The sequence below is a fragment of the Scyliorhinus canicula genome, chromosome 6, assembly GCF_902713615.1.
Source record: "Scyliorhinus canicula chromosome 6, sScyCan1.1, whole genome shotgun sequence".
Classification (NCBI taxonomy): Eukaryota; Metazoa; Chordata; class Chondrichthyes; order Carcharhiniformes; family Scyliorhinidae; genus Scyliorhinus; species Scyliorhinus canicula.
In genome coordinates this window covers 107,364,301-107,382,740 of record NC_052151.1, presented here as the reverse complement: position 1 = coordinate 107,382,740, position 18,440 = coordinate 107,364,301, and the positions used below count along the sequence as shown (strand labels likewise).

General features: G+C 45.8%; 1 protein-coding gene across 1 annotated transcript in view; it reads right to left on the bottom strand.

Moving 5' to 3' along the window:
* LOC119967374 (ectonucleotide pyrophosphatase/phosphodiesterase family member 3-like) overlaps nucleotides 1-18,440 on the bottom strand; it is a 211,325-nt gene that overhangs the window by 140,062 nt on the left and 52,823 nt on the right. The window contains exon 6 of the mRNA XM_038799862.1: nucleotides 14,172-14,269. Within this exon, the coding sequence (XP_038655790.1) occupies nucleotides 14,172-14,269 (98 nt within the window). The remainder of the gene's footprint in view (nucleotides 1-14,171; nucleotides 14,270-18,440) is intronic.

The window sequence follows — 18,440 nt, the reverse complement described above, 5'->3', positions numbered from 1 at the left end:
CTGACCGCAAACTACAGACCATAAAAGCCGAAACTGTAAAGGACTTGACGCTCCAGAAGGTGAAACAATATCTAAGAGAAGGATGGCCTGCTGGATACAAATCACCCTTTTGAGATATAAGAGATGATCTTGCTACAATAGATGGTGTCCTGCTCAAGGGAGACAGGATAGTGATACCTGCCAGTTTACGTTAAGGGATTCTGCAGCAAATTCAGGAGGGTCATCAAGGCATTAGAAAGTGTCGTAGGCGAGCCAGACAATCGGTGTATTGGCCGGGAATAAACAGAGATATCGACCAGTATGTTCAAGCATGTGCAATTTGTCAGATGCATCAGCCTGCATAGAGCAAAGAAACCATGCAACAGATGGAAATCGTGACTAGTCCATGGAAAAAAGTGGGCATGGGGTTTATTCTATTTCCAGGGTCATGACTACTTGATAGTCAGAGACTATTACTCCAACTTTCCAGAGGTGATGATGCTGAAAGATTAGACTGCCAGATCAGCGATAAAGGCAACAAAATCGATTTTTGCACGCTATGGGATACCTCTTAACGTTATCTCTGACAATAGTCCGTGTTTCTCGAGTTGGGAGTGGACACAGTTTGCAGAGCAATATAATTTCAACCATGTATCGTCTAGCCCATGTTTTCCTCAGTCTAATGGGAAAGCAGAGAAAGGAGTAGGGATAATTAAGAAGTTATTCCACAAAGAAAGTGAAGATGGTCACGACGTGTCGTTAACGTTGTTAGCATACCGAGCAACGTCGTTATCAATGGGTCTCTCACCTGCTCAAATGTTAATGGGGAGAAGACTAAGAACCATTTTACCAGAGATCATCAGTCAAGAAACTGATAAAAAGATATGTGAAAGAATCACAACAACAAAAAAGAATCAACAAGAGGTCGACATTAGACATACTGACATTAGACATACCAAACCTCTGCTGAACTTCATGAAGGTGACTTTGTGAGAATTCAGAATCCAGAAGAGGCTGGCAAAATGTTGCAAAGGGTCTGAAACAGGTAGCACCAAGGTCCTACTTAGTACAAACAGAGCAGGGATCACTGTTCAGGAGAAACAGACAAGCATTGTTGTGTGTCAAGCATAAGGGTTCAACCTCAATTTGCAAATATTGTTCCACGTGATGACATATTCAAGGGCATTGCCTTTTCTGATCTGTACTTAGTGCAGACACAGCTAGAAGATGTGGCAGAGCAATCCAACACCTTGAACATTCCATTGAGACTGTCTACGAGAAGAAGACGACCACCAGAGGAACATTCCACTGAGACTGTCTACGAGAAGTAGACAACCGCCAGAGGAACATTCCATTGAGACTGTCTACGAGAAGTAGACAACCGCCAGAGGAACATTCCATTGAGACTGTCTACGAGAAGTAGATGACCGCCAGAGGGACTAATGATTGTGTAATGAACCTATACTCATCTAAGTGATGTAACAGTCATTATGAATTACTGTATTTTATGAAAATAAGTTAGTGACAGTTACTAGCTATTAATCAGATTTACACCTGTGAGGTCAGGGTTAAAGAAAATATCACAACCAATGTTATAACAATTTTTTTTTACAAAGAAGGGGGGATGTGGTCTTATTATAACTATCAGCAGTACAAGGGTTAATGAAGTGTTGAGACTAGCCAACAGAGGGAGCTATATAAGGCATTGATGCTAGACCTTAGGGGAGGTGTGGATGCAGGAGATAGCTAGTGAAGGTCATAAGAGAAGATAGTGTGAATAAGGTCAGATTATAGTTTATAACAGTAGTGCGATTAGAAGTAGATGAGTGTAGTTAAATGTTATTGATCAGTTGTGTATTCTTAAGGACTAACTGTCAAATCCCAGTTTAGTAGTATAAAGAAAACCATAGCTTTGTTTAAGATAAAAGTAATTCCCTTTGGCAATTTCTCGGGGTACAAATTAAGCAAGAAGAAAAGCGAGATGTTTGTGATCCAAGCTAAGGGGCAGGAAAAGAGGCTGGGAGAGCTTCCGCTTAAGATAGTCGAGAAGGGCTTTCGATACCGAGGCATACAGGTGGCCCAAAAGTGGGATGCCTTCCTCAAGCTTAATTTATCTCGACTGGTAGAGCAGATGGAGGGGGACTTCAAAAGGTGAGACATGCTCCCACTATCTTTAGCGAGGAGGGTGCAGACCGTTAAGATGAGGGTCCTCCCCAGATTCCTGTTCATCTTCCAGTGCCTTCCCATCTTAAGAAACATAAGAACTAGGAGCAGGAGTAGGCCATCTAGCTCCTCGAACCTGCTCTGCCACTCAATGAGATCATGAGATTGTGGACTAAGCTCCATTTTCCGGCCCGAAGACCATAACCCTTAATCCCTTTATTCTTCAAAAAACTATCTATCTTTATCTTAAAAACATTTAATGAAGGAGCCTCAACTGCTTCACTGGGCAAGGAATTCCATAGATTCACAACCCTTTGGGTGAAGAAGTTCCTCCTGAATTCAGTCCTAAATTTACTTCCCCATGTTCTGCTATGCCCCCTAGTTCTGCTTTCACCCGCCAGTGGAAACAACCTGCCCGCATCTATCCTATCTATTCCCTTCATAATTTTATATGTTTCTATAAGATCCCCCCTCATCTTTCTAAATTCCAATGAGTACAGTTCTAGTCTACTCAACCTCTCCTCGTAATCCAACCACATCAGCTCTGGGATTAACCTAGTGAATCTCCTCTGCACACCCTCCAGTGCCAGTACGTCCTTTCTCAGGTAAGGTGACCAAAACTGAATACAGTACTCCAGGTGGGACCTCACTAACACCTTATACAATTGCAGCACAACCTCCCTAGTCTTAAACTCCATCCCTCTAGCAATGAAGAACAAAATTCCATTTGCCTTCTTAATCACCTGTTGCACCTGTAAACCAACTTTCTGTGACTCATGCACTAGCACACCCAGGTCTCTCTGCACAGCAATATGTTTTAATATTTTATCATTTAAATAATAATCCGTTTTGCTGTTATTCCTACCAAAATGGATAACCTTGCATTTGTCAACATTGTATTCCATCTGCCAGACCCTAGCCCATTCACTTATCCTATCCAAATCCCTCTGCAGACGTCCGGTATCCTCTGCACTTTTTGCTTTACCACTCATCTTAGTCCCCAACCCCAAATCATCTATGTAAATTGTGAACAATTGCGGGTCCAATACTGATCCCTGAGGGACACCACTAGCTACTGATTGCCAACCAGAGAAACGCCTATTAATCCCCACTCTCTGTTTTCTATTAATTAACCAATCCTCTATCCATGCTACTACTTTACCCTTAATGCCATGCATCTTTATCTTATGCAGCAACCTTTTGTGTGGCACCTTGTCAAAGGCTTTCTGGAAATCTAGATATACCACATCCATTGGCTCCCCGTTATCTACCGCACTCGTAATTTCCTCAAAGAGTTCCACTAAATTAGTTAGGCACGACCTTTATGAACCCATGCTGCGTCTGCCCAATGGGCCAATTTCCATCCAGATGCCTCTCTATTTCTTCCTTGATGACAGATTCCAGCATCTTCCCTACTACCGAAGTTAAGCTCACTGGCCTATAATTACCCGCTTTCTGCCTACCTCCTTTTTTAAGCAGTGGTGTCACGTTTGCTAATTTCCAATCTGCCGGGACCACCCCAGAGTCTAGTGAATTTTGGTAAATTATCACTCGTGCATTTGCAATTTCCCTAGCCATCTCTTTTAGCACTCTGGGATGCATTCCATCACGGCCAAGAGACTTGTCTACCTTTAGCCCCATTAGCTTGCCCATCACTACCTCCTTAGTGATAACAATCATCTCAAGGTCCTCACCTGTCATAGCCTCATTTCTATCAGTCACTGGCATGTTATTTGTGTCTTCCAATGTGAAGACCGACCCAAAAAACCTGTTCAGTCCCTCAGCCATTTCCTCATCTCCCATTATTAAATCTCCCTTCTCATCCTCTAAAGGACCAATATTTACCTTAGCCACTCTTTTTTGTTTTATATATTTGTAGAAACTTTTACTATCTGTTTTTATATTCTGAGCAAGTTTACACTCATAATCTATCTTACTCTTTATAACTTTTTTAGTAGCTTTCTGTTGCCACCTAAAGATTTCCCAGTCCTCTAGTCTCCCACTAATCTTTGCCACTTTGTATGCTTTTTCCTTCAATTTGATACTCTCCCTTATTTCCTTAGATATCCACGGTCGATGTTTCCTCTCACTGCCGTCCTTCCTTTTAGTTGGTATAAACCTTTGCTGAGCACTGTGAAAAACCATTTGGAAGGCTCTCCACTGTTCCTCAACTGTTTCACCATAAAGTCTTTGCTCCCAGTCTACCTTAGCTAGTTCTTCTCTCATCCCATTGTAATCTCCTTTGTTTAAGCACAAAACACTAGTGTTTGATTTTACCTTCTCACCCTCCATCTGTATTTTAAATTCCACCATATTGTGATTGCTCCTTCCGAGAGGATCCCTAACTATGAGATCTTTAATCAATCCTGTCTCATTACACAGGACCAGATCTAGGACCGCTTGTTCCCTCATAGGTTCCATTACGTACTGTTCTAGGAAACTATCGCGGATACATTCTATAAAGGATGCCTTGAAAGACCTGGTTAAACCAATCGACATGTAGATTAAAATCCCCCATGATAACTGCTGTACCATTTCTACATGCATCAGTTATTTCTTTGTTTATTGCTTGCGCCACCATAATGTTACTATTTGGTGGCCTATAGACTACTCCTATCAGTGACTTTTGCGCCTTACTATTCCTGATTTCCACCCAAATGGATTCAACCTTATCCTCCATAGCACCGATGTCATCCCATACTATTGCCCGGATGTCATCCTTAAATAACAGAGCTACACCATACCTAACCCTAACCCTTGCCATCCACTCTGTCCTTCCGAATAGTTTGATACCCTCGGATATTTAACTCCCAGTCTTGACCATCCTTTAACCATGTTTCAGTAATGCCCACTAAATCATAATCATTCATGATGATTTGCGCCATCAACTCATTTACCTTATTCCGAATACTACGAGCATTCAGGGAAAGTATACTTATGTTGGCTTTTATACCTCTGCTTTGAATCTTAACACCTCGATCAGTAACCTCTCCCAAGTTATATTTCTTCTTAACTTTGCTCCTAATTTTCCTTGTCGTTGAACCCATATCTTCATGTAACAACCTGCCGCGTCGCTTACCATTTATGTTTTTACTTCCCGTTTTATTTCTTTTAGTATTAGTGGGCCTATTCACTGAGCTCCCCTCAGTCACTGTGTCTTGTACTGTCGCCCTTTTTGATTTTTGACTATGGCTTCTCTGCCTTACACTTTCCCCCTTACTGCCTTTTGTTTCTGTCTCTGTTTTACTACATTCCGACTTATCATAGAGGTTACAGTGCAGACTTCCTCCATTGGTTCCCATCCCCCTGCCACATTAGTTTAAACCCTCCCTAACAGCTCTAGCAAACACCCCCCCCCCCCCCTCCTCCCAACCCCAGGACATCAGTACCAGCATAGGGGCATTTGTAACTGCACCTCTGCCGTTCTCGCCAGCCCGCTACTCCTCGCGTCCGGTGGTGGTGACGGCATTAAAGATCTGGAGTCAGTGGAGAAAACACAGGGGGGTGGAGGGAGCCTCAGTTGGGACCCCGATACGCAACGATCACAGATTTGTCCCGGGCAAGATTGACGGAGAGTTCCAAAGCTGGCATAGGGCAGGGGTTAAAAGGACGGACCTGTTCGTGGACGGGACCTTTCCCAGCCTGAAAGCACTTGAGGAGAAATTCAGTTTTCCCCCTGGAAACGCTTTCAGATACTTTCAGTTACGCACCTTCCTCAAAAAACAGATGGTGACATTTCCGTTGCTACCCCATGCAGGATAAAGGATAGGGTGGGCTCCGGCACCTGGGTAGGGGAGGGGAAGGTATCGGGCATTCACTGGGAACTTCAGGAGGCGGAGGAAGCCCCAGTGGAGGAGCTTCAGGGCAAAGAGGAGGAGGAGTTAGGTGGGGAGCTGGATGCGGGCCTGTGGGCGGACGCCCGAAACAGGGTCAATTCCTCTTCATCATGTGCCAGGCTTAGCTTAATCCAGTTTAAGGTGGTCCACCAGGCACACATGACGGCAACCAGGATGAGCAGGCTCTTCGGGGTTGAGGATAAGTGTATGAGGTGTGCGGGAAGCCCTGCAGATCATGTCCATATGTTCTGGGAATGCCCGGCTCTTTAAGGGATTCTGGCAGGGATTTGCTGAGGCAATGTCCAAGATCTTGGACATGCAGGTGGTGCCAAGTTCAGAGATAGCGATCTTTGGTGTGTCAGACGATCCGGGAGTTCAGGAAGCGAAAGAGGTCGACGTATTGGCCTTTGCCTCCCTGGTAGCCTGGAGACAGATCTTTTTAATGTGGAGGGACTCAAAGCCCCTGAGTGTGGAGGCCTGGATTGGTGACATGGCTGGGTTTCTCAGTCTCGAGAAAATAAAGTTTTCCTCGAGAGGGACTGTGGCGGGGTTCTCTCGGAGGTGGCAGCCATTCCTCGACTTTCTGGGAGAGCAGTAAAGGTCAGCAGCAGCAGCAACCAGGGAGGGGTCCATGGGGTGGGGGATTGTTACCTAGTATTGTTCCTTTCTCTGTATATATGGTTAACATTTATTTTGTTATGTTAAATGTTGTTAGTAGTTATGCAAAAAATTATGTTTTGATAAAAACTTGAATAAAAATAATTTTTTTTAAAGCAATTCTGTGGTCTTTGTGAACACTACGCCAACCATCCTAAAATAAACAACATAAAAAACGCCACACTCCCTATCCCATTGCTCCCCTCAACATTGTCTAAAGCAACGATGTGCAATTCTGGACCATGCTTAAAGGCTGTTTTAGCCTCCAGAAATCACCATTTGGAAGTCGCATCAGTCACCTCTTGGAGTGTCAAAGCGATGGGACATACATCACTGTCTACCAACTTCATGGCAAGACATTTTCCCCCACAATAGTCACAACTACAAGTTAAGAAACGTGTAAGGTTGGGTGCTTCAGCACTTCCACACAAATGTGCCATCGCTTGAGGTGGCGAGCTTGTCCCGAGCTTTGCTGAGCTGAGTAGATTGACACTGGGAATGTTGAAACCCTGTTTGTCTGAGGGCAGATGGTGTTGGACAGTACATGAACTTTCTCAATGCATTATTTTGTCTTCACCTTTCGAGGATGCAGCTGAGATCGTTCAGAGCCAACAGTGCATATGACTGGACCCTACAAGGCATGGGAACGTGGTTCATTCTACAAGCACAGTTAAAACAAAGGTGCAGGCATTACTGATATAGAAAATTATGCTAAAACTGGACAATCACTGTGTTGAGATGGTGGCACACTGCACAGAAGAGAGGCCCAGGAAAGAGACCATTGCCATAAGTGGGTGCAGAAACCAACGCATCTCATATGATTGACAGTAATACAAGTTATCATCAGAAGGTGGCATAGGCAAGAGGAGGTATGAAATGATTGCTAGTCTAATTACATTTGTGAACATTACATACATGTGGTTAGCACCATGCCAAAGTTGTACAACTACACCTTGCTCACTTTCTTTAACCTGCCATTGCGCCAACATCCACAGTAGAGATGGAGATAGCCTGCTGGCTGCTACACCTTGTTGTATATGATAAGCTTGGCAGGCGTCCGCTGGAGGGCTGGGACCTGGAGGGCCCCGGCCTACTTTGGGTGCCCTGTTGTGTTGGAGGTACACCCTTCTCTGCCTCTGGAGCTGATGGGGTCACAAGAAGAGGGGGTTTGGATTGGCTGGTTACTCCCAGAGCCACCTGGGTAGGTGGCCCCGAGGAGTCCAGCTGCTGGTCCTCCATCCTAAGGGCCCCTGGCTGACTCCTTGAGGAAAAGGGCAGCTGGACTGAGATGAAGGAACCCCGCAGCCCTCTCACATTGACATTGCTACAGCAATGGAGTGTAACTCCTGCACAAGTGCAGGACCGATGGTTCCCATGGCAGCTTCCAACTTGCCAGTGTTGACCTTAGTGTGGCGGCTTGCCAGCGCTAATACCTCAGACTGAAAGCAGATGGACTCCTCTGACACACATTGCAATCTGAGAAGTGCAGCTGATATCTCTTCCCAGCAGCTCTAATAATAACTGTATTAGGCTTGAATCCACTCATCACCAGACTGGGGCTCAGCAGAATGATGGCTTTCAGTAGTCCTCCAAGTGCTGGCGACCTCCGATGTCCCTGCCTCCGTCTGCTGTGGTCCAGATGGTGTGCTCACTGGATTGTGATCCCGAGATTGCCTCTAAAATTAGGTCCCACTGAGGTATTGGCCTCTGGAGTGTGAGGGTGACTGCTGGCACCTGGGCATTTCTTCCTCCGAGGCGCCTGCCAGTCCATGACCTGAGGGCCTTCTTCCGCCCTCACGCTCAAGGGCATCCATCTAAAATGAGCTCTGGATGAGCAGCTTGGCCACCCCACCACCAATTACTCTGCGCTCAGTGGCATTATGTCCTCTCTTCTATAAATACGAAGGTTCAATCATTACTCCATCCTCCACCATACACCATACCAAGCTGTCACCATCACACTCTCACCCCTACCCATGAGAACCATGTTGAAGCCCCCTCGTCTTTGCACACCTAATTTTGATCTGGACCTAGGTCTTCTGGTCTCATATCCAGCCTTACCATACACATAGGAGTATGTGGCTTCTGATACCTTGATTTCTACACCCCTGAGTTACACAGTCACCCTTCCAGACCTCTCCACAGTGAACCTTGCCAACTTACCATGCTGACTGCAAAAGATATATGCTAGGACCCCAGCTGTTCACAATATATATTCATGATTTAGATGAGGGAACTAAATGTAATATCCTCAAATTTGCAGATGACACAAAGCTGGATGGGAGATTGAGCTGTGATGAGGATACAGAGATGCTTCAGTGTGATTTGGACAAGTTGAGTGAGTGGGCATATACATGGCAGATGCAGTATAAAGTGGATAAAAATGAGGTTATCCACTTTGGTTGCAAAAACTGGAAGGCAGATTATTATCTGAATGGCTATAGATTGAGAGAGGCAAATGTACAATGTCCTCGTACACGAATTACTGAAGTTAAGCATGGTACAGCAGGCGGTAAAGAAGGCAAATGGTTTTCCGACCTTCATTGCGAGAGGATTCAAGTACAGGAGCAGGGATGTCTTGCCACAATTATACAGGGCCTTGGTGAGGCCACAGCTGGAATATTGTGTGCAGCTTTAGTCTCTTCATCTGATGGTCTTGCTGTAGAGGGAATGCAGCAAAGGTTTACCAGACTTATTCCTGGGATGGCAGAAATAACATATGAGGAGAGATTGAGTGAGTGTGGATTATGCTCGCCGGTGTTCAGAAGAATGAGGGGGGATCTGATAGAAGCCTATAAAATTCTAATGGGACTAGACAGGGTTGTTGCAGGAAGGATTTTCCCAATGGTGGGGGTATCCAGAACCATGGGTCACAGTGTAAGGATACGGGTTAAACCATTTCAGACTGAGATGAGGAAAATGTCTTCACCCAGAGAGTTGTGAGCCTGTGGCATTCTCCACCACAGGAAGTAGTTGAGGCCAAAACATTCTATTCTATGTTTTTTTTAAAATTTAGATTACCCAATTATTTTTTCCAATTAAGGGGCAATTTAGCGTGGCCAATCCACCTACTCTGCACATTTTTGGGTTGTGGGGGCGAAACCCACGCAGACACGGGGAGAATGTGCAAACTCCACACAGACAGTGACCCAGAGCCGGGATCGAACCTGGGACCTCAGCGCCATGAGGTGGTTGTGCTAACCACTTGGCCACCGTGCTGCCCTTATTCTATGTTTTCAAAACTCTTTGGGCTAAAGTGCTCAAAGGATATGGGGGAAAAGCGGGAACAGGTTAATGTGTTGGATGATCAGCCATAACCATAATGAATGCCAGAGCAGGCTTGAAGGGCCAAATGACCTCCTCCTGCTCCTATTGCTTTATGTTTCGATAATTAAACCATTTTTGGCATTGTATCCAAATGCGAGGCATCACAGCGTGCTCGCTGACCTGGGCTGCCATCTCTGTCCCGGGCCCTCTTTGTTTGGTGGGGTGGCCTCCTCTTGCCATCCCATGACGTCAGGATGTCCTGCCTGGCACTCACTGCCTCCATGAAAGCGCACATCTAAGAAGCAGGGGGCAGACCTGAATTGCCCTCCCATCTGGCATGTCAACCGGGTGCTGCTGCCATTATTCCTCTTATTAGTCACCTCTTTGTGCCTCCTCTGTAACTCTGGCTGTCTCCTGCGTGCTGACACAGCTGTGTTTAAACCTCCTGCCAGGTCCCCATTGGACATGGCACCTGCCACACTCCCATCCCTGCTGGCAACTCTTCCCCAATGGCCAACCTGAATTAGCCAGCCAGTGTAAAATTGCGTCTTTTGGACTGTTGCAGGCAGATGCGGTCAACACAACACTCCTGGTCCCACCAAGCATGCGTGAATAATGAGCACAAAATTTAGGACTTGGAGTTTATAGAAGGGTAGAAGATTGCAAATGATGTGCACTTTGGGGACATCTACTGGTAGGAACTTGAATTGATGCAAAGTAATCATCTCAAAACTATTAATTGCAAATGTGAGGATCTGTGCACAACAGAATACTAGCACATGAATTGCTTTAGTTTTGTGGACCCACACATTATTCTGCTGTGGCACACTGTACCGCCACCTGACAGCCCCTACATGGCGCATGTGGCATGCCTCTTGAGAAGTGACCCTTGTAGATGGCTGTGCTGGAAGCCTACAGAGGAGCACTGCCCTGATGTCACACAGCCTCAGCAGAATATATGACCATGAAGGCAAAGGCAGTGTATTCATAGAACATAGAACAGTACAGCACAGAACAGGCCCTTCGGCCCTCGATGTTGTGCCGAGCAATGATCACCCCACTCAAACCCACGTATCCACCCTATACCCGTAACCCAACAACCCCCCCCCCCCCAACCTTACTTTTTAGGACACTACGGGCAATTTAGCATGGCCAATCCACCTAACCCGCACATCTTTGGACTGTGGGAGGAAACCGGAGCACCCGGAGGAAACCCACGCACACACGGGGAGGACGTGCAGACTCCGCACAGACAGTGACCCAGCCGGGAATCGAACCTGGGACCCTGGAGCTGTGAAGCATCTATGCTAACCACCATGCTACCGTGCTGCCCCACGGGATTCGATTGTGACTCTGTAGGCAATGATAGCTGGCCTGTAAGATTGGCTCTGTATTGGCATTACTTCAAAAGCCAGGCACCCAGATTGCATATAAGACAATATTTAGGAACTTCTATTATGACAAAATGCATGAAAGTACTCTGGAGTGTTTTTGGAGGTGTTAGGGTGAGTTCCGGGTTTTGGTAAGGAGTACTGCTGCTCATTGGGAAGGCAGAACATTTGGTGGCCTGTCCATAGAAAGACTCCAACAAGTTTGGGGGCAGCCGTGATGGTGCCTGCAGATTTGCAGCACAACAGGGAGGTGGAGCAGAGGCTATACTCTGGTATACTCTGTGCAATGTCCTCTGCCAACTTGAAGCTGGACACTTTCTTGCCCCGAATCAGTGACAGGAGACTGTCTGAAAGCCAATATACCCATTAACTCGGTGTATATGCTCATCGACCTTCTCTCAAATGGGTCTCATCAGCAGTGAAACTCATCCATGCTTTATCCTTGGCCTGGCTGTAGCCTCCTCATCGAAACATAGAAAATAGGAGCAGGAGAAGGCCATTCGGCCTATGAACCTGCTGCACCATTCATTATGATCATGGCTGACCATCCAACTGAACAGCCACGATCCCGTCTTCCCTCCCATATCCTTCGATCCCCTTTGCCCCAACTGTTATATCTAACAATGCTTTGGTAGTAACGAACTCATGCCCAGATGATTCACCATGTGCTGATCTCAATCCTATACCTGCCTCTGAAGTAAATGAATTCTCTGAGCTGCTGGCTGTAAGTGTCAAGAGACAGTCCTTCTTTATCGGTGCTGCTTGCATTCCTCCTCCTGGCACTCCTGTCCTGGGCGGGTTCTTGGGTGTCTGAAAACCAGGAACTCAGAAGAGGAAAGTGGGTACGAGGAAGAAAGTTGAGGTGGGAAGCAGGAGGTCCATGGTCACACATCTGCAGTTTGCTCTTCATTGCAGCTAGCAGGATAAGGATGAGCTGTTATTTGAGAAGGTCATAAGGACGAAAAATGCCTTCATTCTCAATGCTCTCTGTGATGTTGAAATGAAATGAAAATCACTTATTGTCACAAGTAGGCTTCAAATGAAGTTACTGTGAAAAGCCCCTAGTCGCCAGATTCCGGCGCCTGTTCGGGGAGGCTGGTTCAGGAATTGAACGGTGCTGCTGGCCTGCCTTGGTCTGCTTTAAATGCCAGCGATTTAGCCCTGTGCTAAACCAGCCCCTGTGCTAAACCAGCCCCTGTTGGATGTCACAGTCCGATCACAGCTGGCACCATGGAGCTGGGAACCATACCATCTATAAGGTACTGGAGATGTGGGTGGCCTTGTCCTTTGCCTGCTCCTTCCCTGCTGTTTCACCTTGCACTGCAAGAGAGAGGGCAGATTGTCAGTGGTCATGCAACATTGTGTTTATGTGCCTGCCCTGACTAATAACTGGAGGTATGTGTAGGCAGCGAGACGTGGGTGTGAGGCTAGGGTGAGGAGGAGTCTCTGAATGTTAGACATGAATTCTGAGAGCCAGTGAGCGCTGCTGGGGTGTTGGGGTGTGTTGCATTGAGCAGCATGAAAAGCTGGTGTCTGGGGGAGTAGGAGATTTCCTACGAAGGTGCGTGCCTAGACATTGACCACCCAAGTAAGATCAATATTAGACTTTTGTAGCACAGCTGTTGGGTCCTTGGTTTCAGACTCCAAAAGTTGACTCTCCAAGTCATTTGCTCCCATTCACTAAGAGTAGTCTTTCCTGTCCCGCCCCCCGCCCCAGTCCAATGAATCCATAGTGTTTCTCCTGCTGTCTACCTCCAACCCTGTTGCACCGCGCTGACACTCTGGAACCTTCCTTTTGCATTGGTGATCCATTTTCCATCCTTTAATTTAGAACAGAATGGAATTCCTACAGGGCAGAAGGAGGCCATTTGGCCCATCGACTCGGCACCGACCCTCTGAAAGAGAACCTGTAAGGTCATCTAACTTGCATATTTTCGGAAACTAGAGGGCAATTTAACATAGCCAATCCACCTAACCTGCATCTATCTGGACTGTGGGAGGAAACCGGAGCACCCGGAGGAAACCCTTGCAGACACGGGGAGAAAGTGCAAACGCCACAGAGACTGTCACCCAAGGCCATAATTGAAACTGGGTCCCTGGCACTGTGAGACAACAGTGCTAACCACTGTGCTACCCTGCCACCCCAGGCAGCAAGCTTATTCATTGCATCTTTCCTTCAAGAGCGACCTTCTGCCTTTAGAGTGCTTCTTGTTTCACATAGTTGAAGTACAAGATTCTCTGCCTCCCTACTGAATGCAGAGGCAGCCATCAGTAAGGAACCCACTCAGCCTCATAATCAGAGTACAGAAGTAGGAGCACCAAATTTATGTGCTCCCCATCTCTAACAGAATGGGCAGGTCGTGAATCACAGAATTAACACTTAGTACCTTGTGTCTGGTTTGAATCTCTATTCCATAATGTTTTTTTAAAAAGTTATCATTTATGTCTTAAAATCAGGGAAGTGGTCAGAATTTCAATCTGCATTTTTAAAATGAGCATTTCATCGCGATTATTTTTAAAAAAAACATATCTTAAGGATGTTTTCAGGATTTTGAAAAATAACATTTGAGTGCATTTTCCGGATAATTATGACACAGATTTGGAAAAGTTAAATTATGGGAAAAAAACAATTGGATTGAAACTGTGCTATATGTTATCGATAACGAAACATTTGTACAGATTTTTTTTAAATAAAGACGTTAATCCATTTATTATTGCTTTTGCTAAAATAGCCAGCAGGAGAGGTCCTTATGAATTTGTTAGTACTTTGGTTATCAACCGAAAAGAATGTTTACTCTAACAGTGTATGATTTTGAGGATTAGCATATATTCCAGCCAGTTGGAGGCTTTCAATTTGTTTCTGTTTCCAGTTACTTACTGAGTTTCTCAATAGTTGGCAGCAAGCTGTACCATGTCTTTAAATACTCGGCTCTGAAACCATCTAATGAAACCAATATCAAAGGTGGGCGAGAAAACCTGAAGATCAAAGATCACATGTTATATTATCTCTATATAATTTGCAACAGAGTAATAAAGAATACATCACACATTTTTCTCACACTAAATTCAACAGCAAACCTAAAATGCTGGTCATACTGTTCAAGGTCAACTAGTGAAAAGAGTGCATAACAAAAAACTGCACATAGGCATATGGCTTGCTGTATCTGCAAAGCTACAGAATAAAGCCCCCAAAATGTATTAACATTTCTTCCATATTCCTAGCCTTAAATTACTGATAGCGCAGTGAAATTAGTTCAGCCAGCCTTCCCTTTGCATTTTCAGGGTTGCTTGTTTATGGTAGAGCTTCATTTTTCACAAGGTATGGGGTGGAATTTAATGCCTACCCCGTGGTGAATTTGGTGGCATGGGCATTCAATTCGGTGAGAGAGTGGTGGGTGGGACCGCTGCCGCCTCCTCACCTCAGCCTCAATTAAATCCATGGAGGGAAGGCCGGAGGACAGCTTTCCTGCATTGCTGACCATTGAGGCACACAAGCGGGCAATCAACGCCCACTTAAGGTCCTCATCCCATGTCTGCTGGTATTCACCCAGGGTGGACGGGGGCTCTTATCCGGCATTCTACCAAGGTGGGGTAGGGTGGGTGGGCGGGAGGGGGTGGTCTCTCGTTCAAAGACACTTTTGAGGAACTAAGCATCGGGGAAGGGGAGGCCAAGGGACACCACTGAAAGTCACTTCCTGCCTCTGCTGCTGACCCCCTCCTCCATGACCCCACCTGTAATACCCCGTCTGTCATCAATCACCTCTGGCCTTTGGACCCTCATTGATCCTGGGCCTTGGGTTGGTGCATTACCAGCAGCAGACATTACCTCCCTTATAAATGTTTTTTTATTGGGTTTTTGAACAAAGTATATTTACCGTTATGTACACAGAATAAGATATATAGGAAAGAAAGGCGAACCACAGGAGGGGGCAGAAGCGGGGGGGAGGGAAGAGACAGGGAACAAGAGAGGAGAACCAGGAAGGGGGGGGGGGGGCAGGGAAATGATAGCCGGAAGGAGGGCACAGGAAACGATAGCAAACTTGGCATCTACAGGAACAGAGAACAAGGAGAATACAGGCGAAAGACGGGAGGTACGGCTAAAGCGGAGGTGAGGGCGAGACGACAATGGCAGCGAGATCCGTCCGGGAGGAGCAAGTGACAACACCAACATCAAACCCATTCGAGTATTGCCCACTGTAATTGTTTCTCCGGCACCCAAATGTATATTTATCACCCCAGTCTCCCCCCCCCCCCCCCCCCCCCCCCCCCCCCCACACACAAACAGTTGCCTGCTTATGGGTTGTAAATAATTTTGCCAGGTGTATAATACCCTACCGGTTATTTTATTTTATTTTTTATTTTATTTTTTATTATTTTATTTTTTCTTTTGGTATGTTTGTGTGCCCTTCTCTTCTATAGATATATATAGCCTTCCGGCTATCATTTCCCTGCCCCCCCCGTCCCCCCCCACCTTCCTGGTTCTCCTCTCTTGTTCCCTGTCTCTTCCCTCCCCCCCGCTTCTGCCCCCTCCTGTGGTTCGCCTTTCTTTCCTCTGAGGTTTAGCTGTCGTCGTCCCCCCCCCCGGTCTATCTCTCCCTCTCATGCTTTGGCTACTTTCCCCTGATTCTTGGGCCATTAACTTCCTGCCTGCAACAACAGCTGCCAGCTTCTAATTGGCCGGCAGCTCTCCACAAGAGGGATTCCTGCCCCCGTGTCCTTTATCCTGGGATAGGTTCATAGGTGCCCATTTAAATGCCTGAGAGGCAATTCACATGGCAGGCTTTTCTGAAAAGAAGTAATGTGGGCAGATGAGAACCCCCCCACTTCCCCGCCAATTGCCTCCATTAAATATTATCCGTAATCTCCGACAACACAAATTATGACTTCAGAGAAAGAAATTCCCAGTTTAGCAACTTCCTTGGCCCCAACCAGAATATTGTCTGATAGGAATGTAAAATCAAACATAATAGGAGAAGTAGTCGAATACAGGGACCTTCAAACCTGCTCCACCATTCAATACGAACACGGCTGGACCTCTCAATTAGCACCCTGTTTCTGCTTATTGCCATAACCCTGTGTGCCTAACAATCTATCAAACGCAATCTTGTATAGGCTCAATAACTGACTCATCGTAGTCCTCCGAGTTAGGAAATGCCGAAAATTTACAATTCTCTGAATAAAGAAATTTCTCCACAACTTTGTCTTAAACAATTGACCTCTTACCTAAGACTATGTCAGGGAAACAGCATGTCAGCATCTCTCTTGTTAACCCCTCTACGAATTGTATATGTTTGAATGTGATCACCTCTCATTCTTCTAAACTCAGGAGAATATAGGTCCAATTTACTCAATCTCTCCTCATAGGGTAGCATCATCATCCCAGGTACCAAACTTCTATTACACACCACCCCAGGACAAGTACATGCTTCCTTTGGTAAAGAAACCAAAACTCTACACAATGCTCCAGGGATAGGATTTTCAGATCCCATCCTACCACCGAAAAGATTGTCAGATAACATGTCAGCAGCTCTGCAGCTTTTTTTTTTACGCTCCATGGAGCCTGAATTCCTGACTCTCCTATTCCAACCATTTGCACTAAAGGCTGGTATACCATTTGTCAATTGCTCACATTGTATTTGCATGTTCACTTTCTGTGGTTCAGGTACAAGGATATTCAAATCTGTCTACATACCAATATTTACTCATCTCTCGTCTTTGAAAATTATTCTGCTTTTCCATTTTTCAAACTGAAGTAGATAATTTTCGCACTTTCCAATATCATTCCCAATTTGGTATCCTCTTGCCCAACCACTTAACCTGTCTATATCCCTGACAACCTCTTTGCATCCTCCTCACCACTTACTTTCCCACTTACTTTTGTATCGTCAGCAAACTTGGATACGCTCCGTCCCATCATCCAAATCATTGATAGAGATGATAAACACATGGGGCCTGACACTGACCCTTTCTGCAATCCACTAGTCATTCCAAAATGAAGTGCCAACCTGGTGAAGCTACTACACAGGACTAAATGTGCGCCAAACGACATAAGCAACAAGTGATAGACAGACTTAAGCAATCCTACAACCAATCGGTCAGATCTAAGCTGTGCAGTTCTGCCACATCCAGTTATGAATGGTGGTTGACTGTTAAACAACTCACTGGAGGAGGAGGCTTCACAAATATCCCCATCCTCAATGATGGAAGAGTCCAGCATATTAGACAAAGCTGAGGCATTTGCAATAATCTTCTGCCAGAAGTGCTGGGTGGTGTCATAATATACACACAAGTATATGATGGTGCACATCAGACATTGATTGACACACAGGATGACCAATGAACACACAGAACACAGCAGCCAATCACCAGACAGGACACGGCCACTATAAAGCCAGAAGGCACTAGTTTTCCTGCTCTCTTGGGATCCAGCCTCTGAGACAGTCAGAGCCTGTGAGCAACAACTAGAACATACACCATGTGGTAGTAAGATAGTCTGGTCAGGTTAGCCTCAGGTCTCCAGTCAACTCAGCATAGTGTCAACCCACAGTTAATGTATGTTTAATAGTTAAGAGTTCAATAAAATAGAGTTGCATTTCTTCAAGTATTGGAAGCCTGTCTCTCTCACTGCTATGGTAAACGCAGTCCTCGCAGACCCAGCATACCCAACACATCAGGTGGATGATCCATCCCGGTCTCCTCCAGATGTCCCCAGCATCACAGATGCCAGTCTTCAGCCAATTCACCCTACGTGATATCAAGAAACGGCTGAAGGCACTGGATACTGCAAAGGCTATGGGCCCTGACAATATTCCAGCGATAGTACTGAAAAGACTTGTGCTCCAGAACTTGCCGCACCTCTGGCCGAGCTGTTCCAGTACAGTTACAACATGGGCATCTACCTAGTAATGTAGAAAATTGCCCAGGTATGTCCTCTACACAAAAAACAGGACAAATCCAACCCGGCAAATTACCGCCCTATCAGTCTACTCTCAATCATCAGAAAACTGACAGAAAAGGTCATCAGCAGTGCTGTCAAGCGGTAATTGCTTAGCAATAACCTGCTCACTGACGCTCAGTTTGGGTTCCGCCAGGGTCACCCAGCTCCTGACCTCATTACAACCTTGGTTCAACATGGACAAAAGAGCTG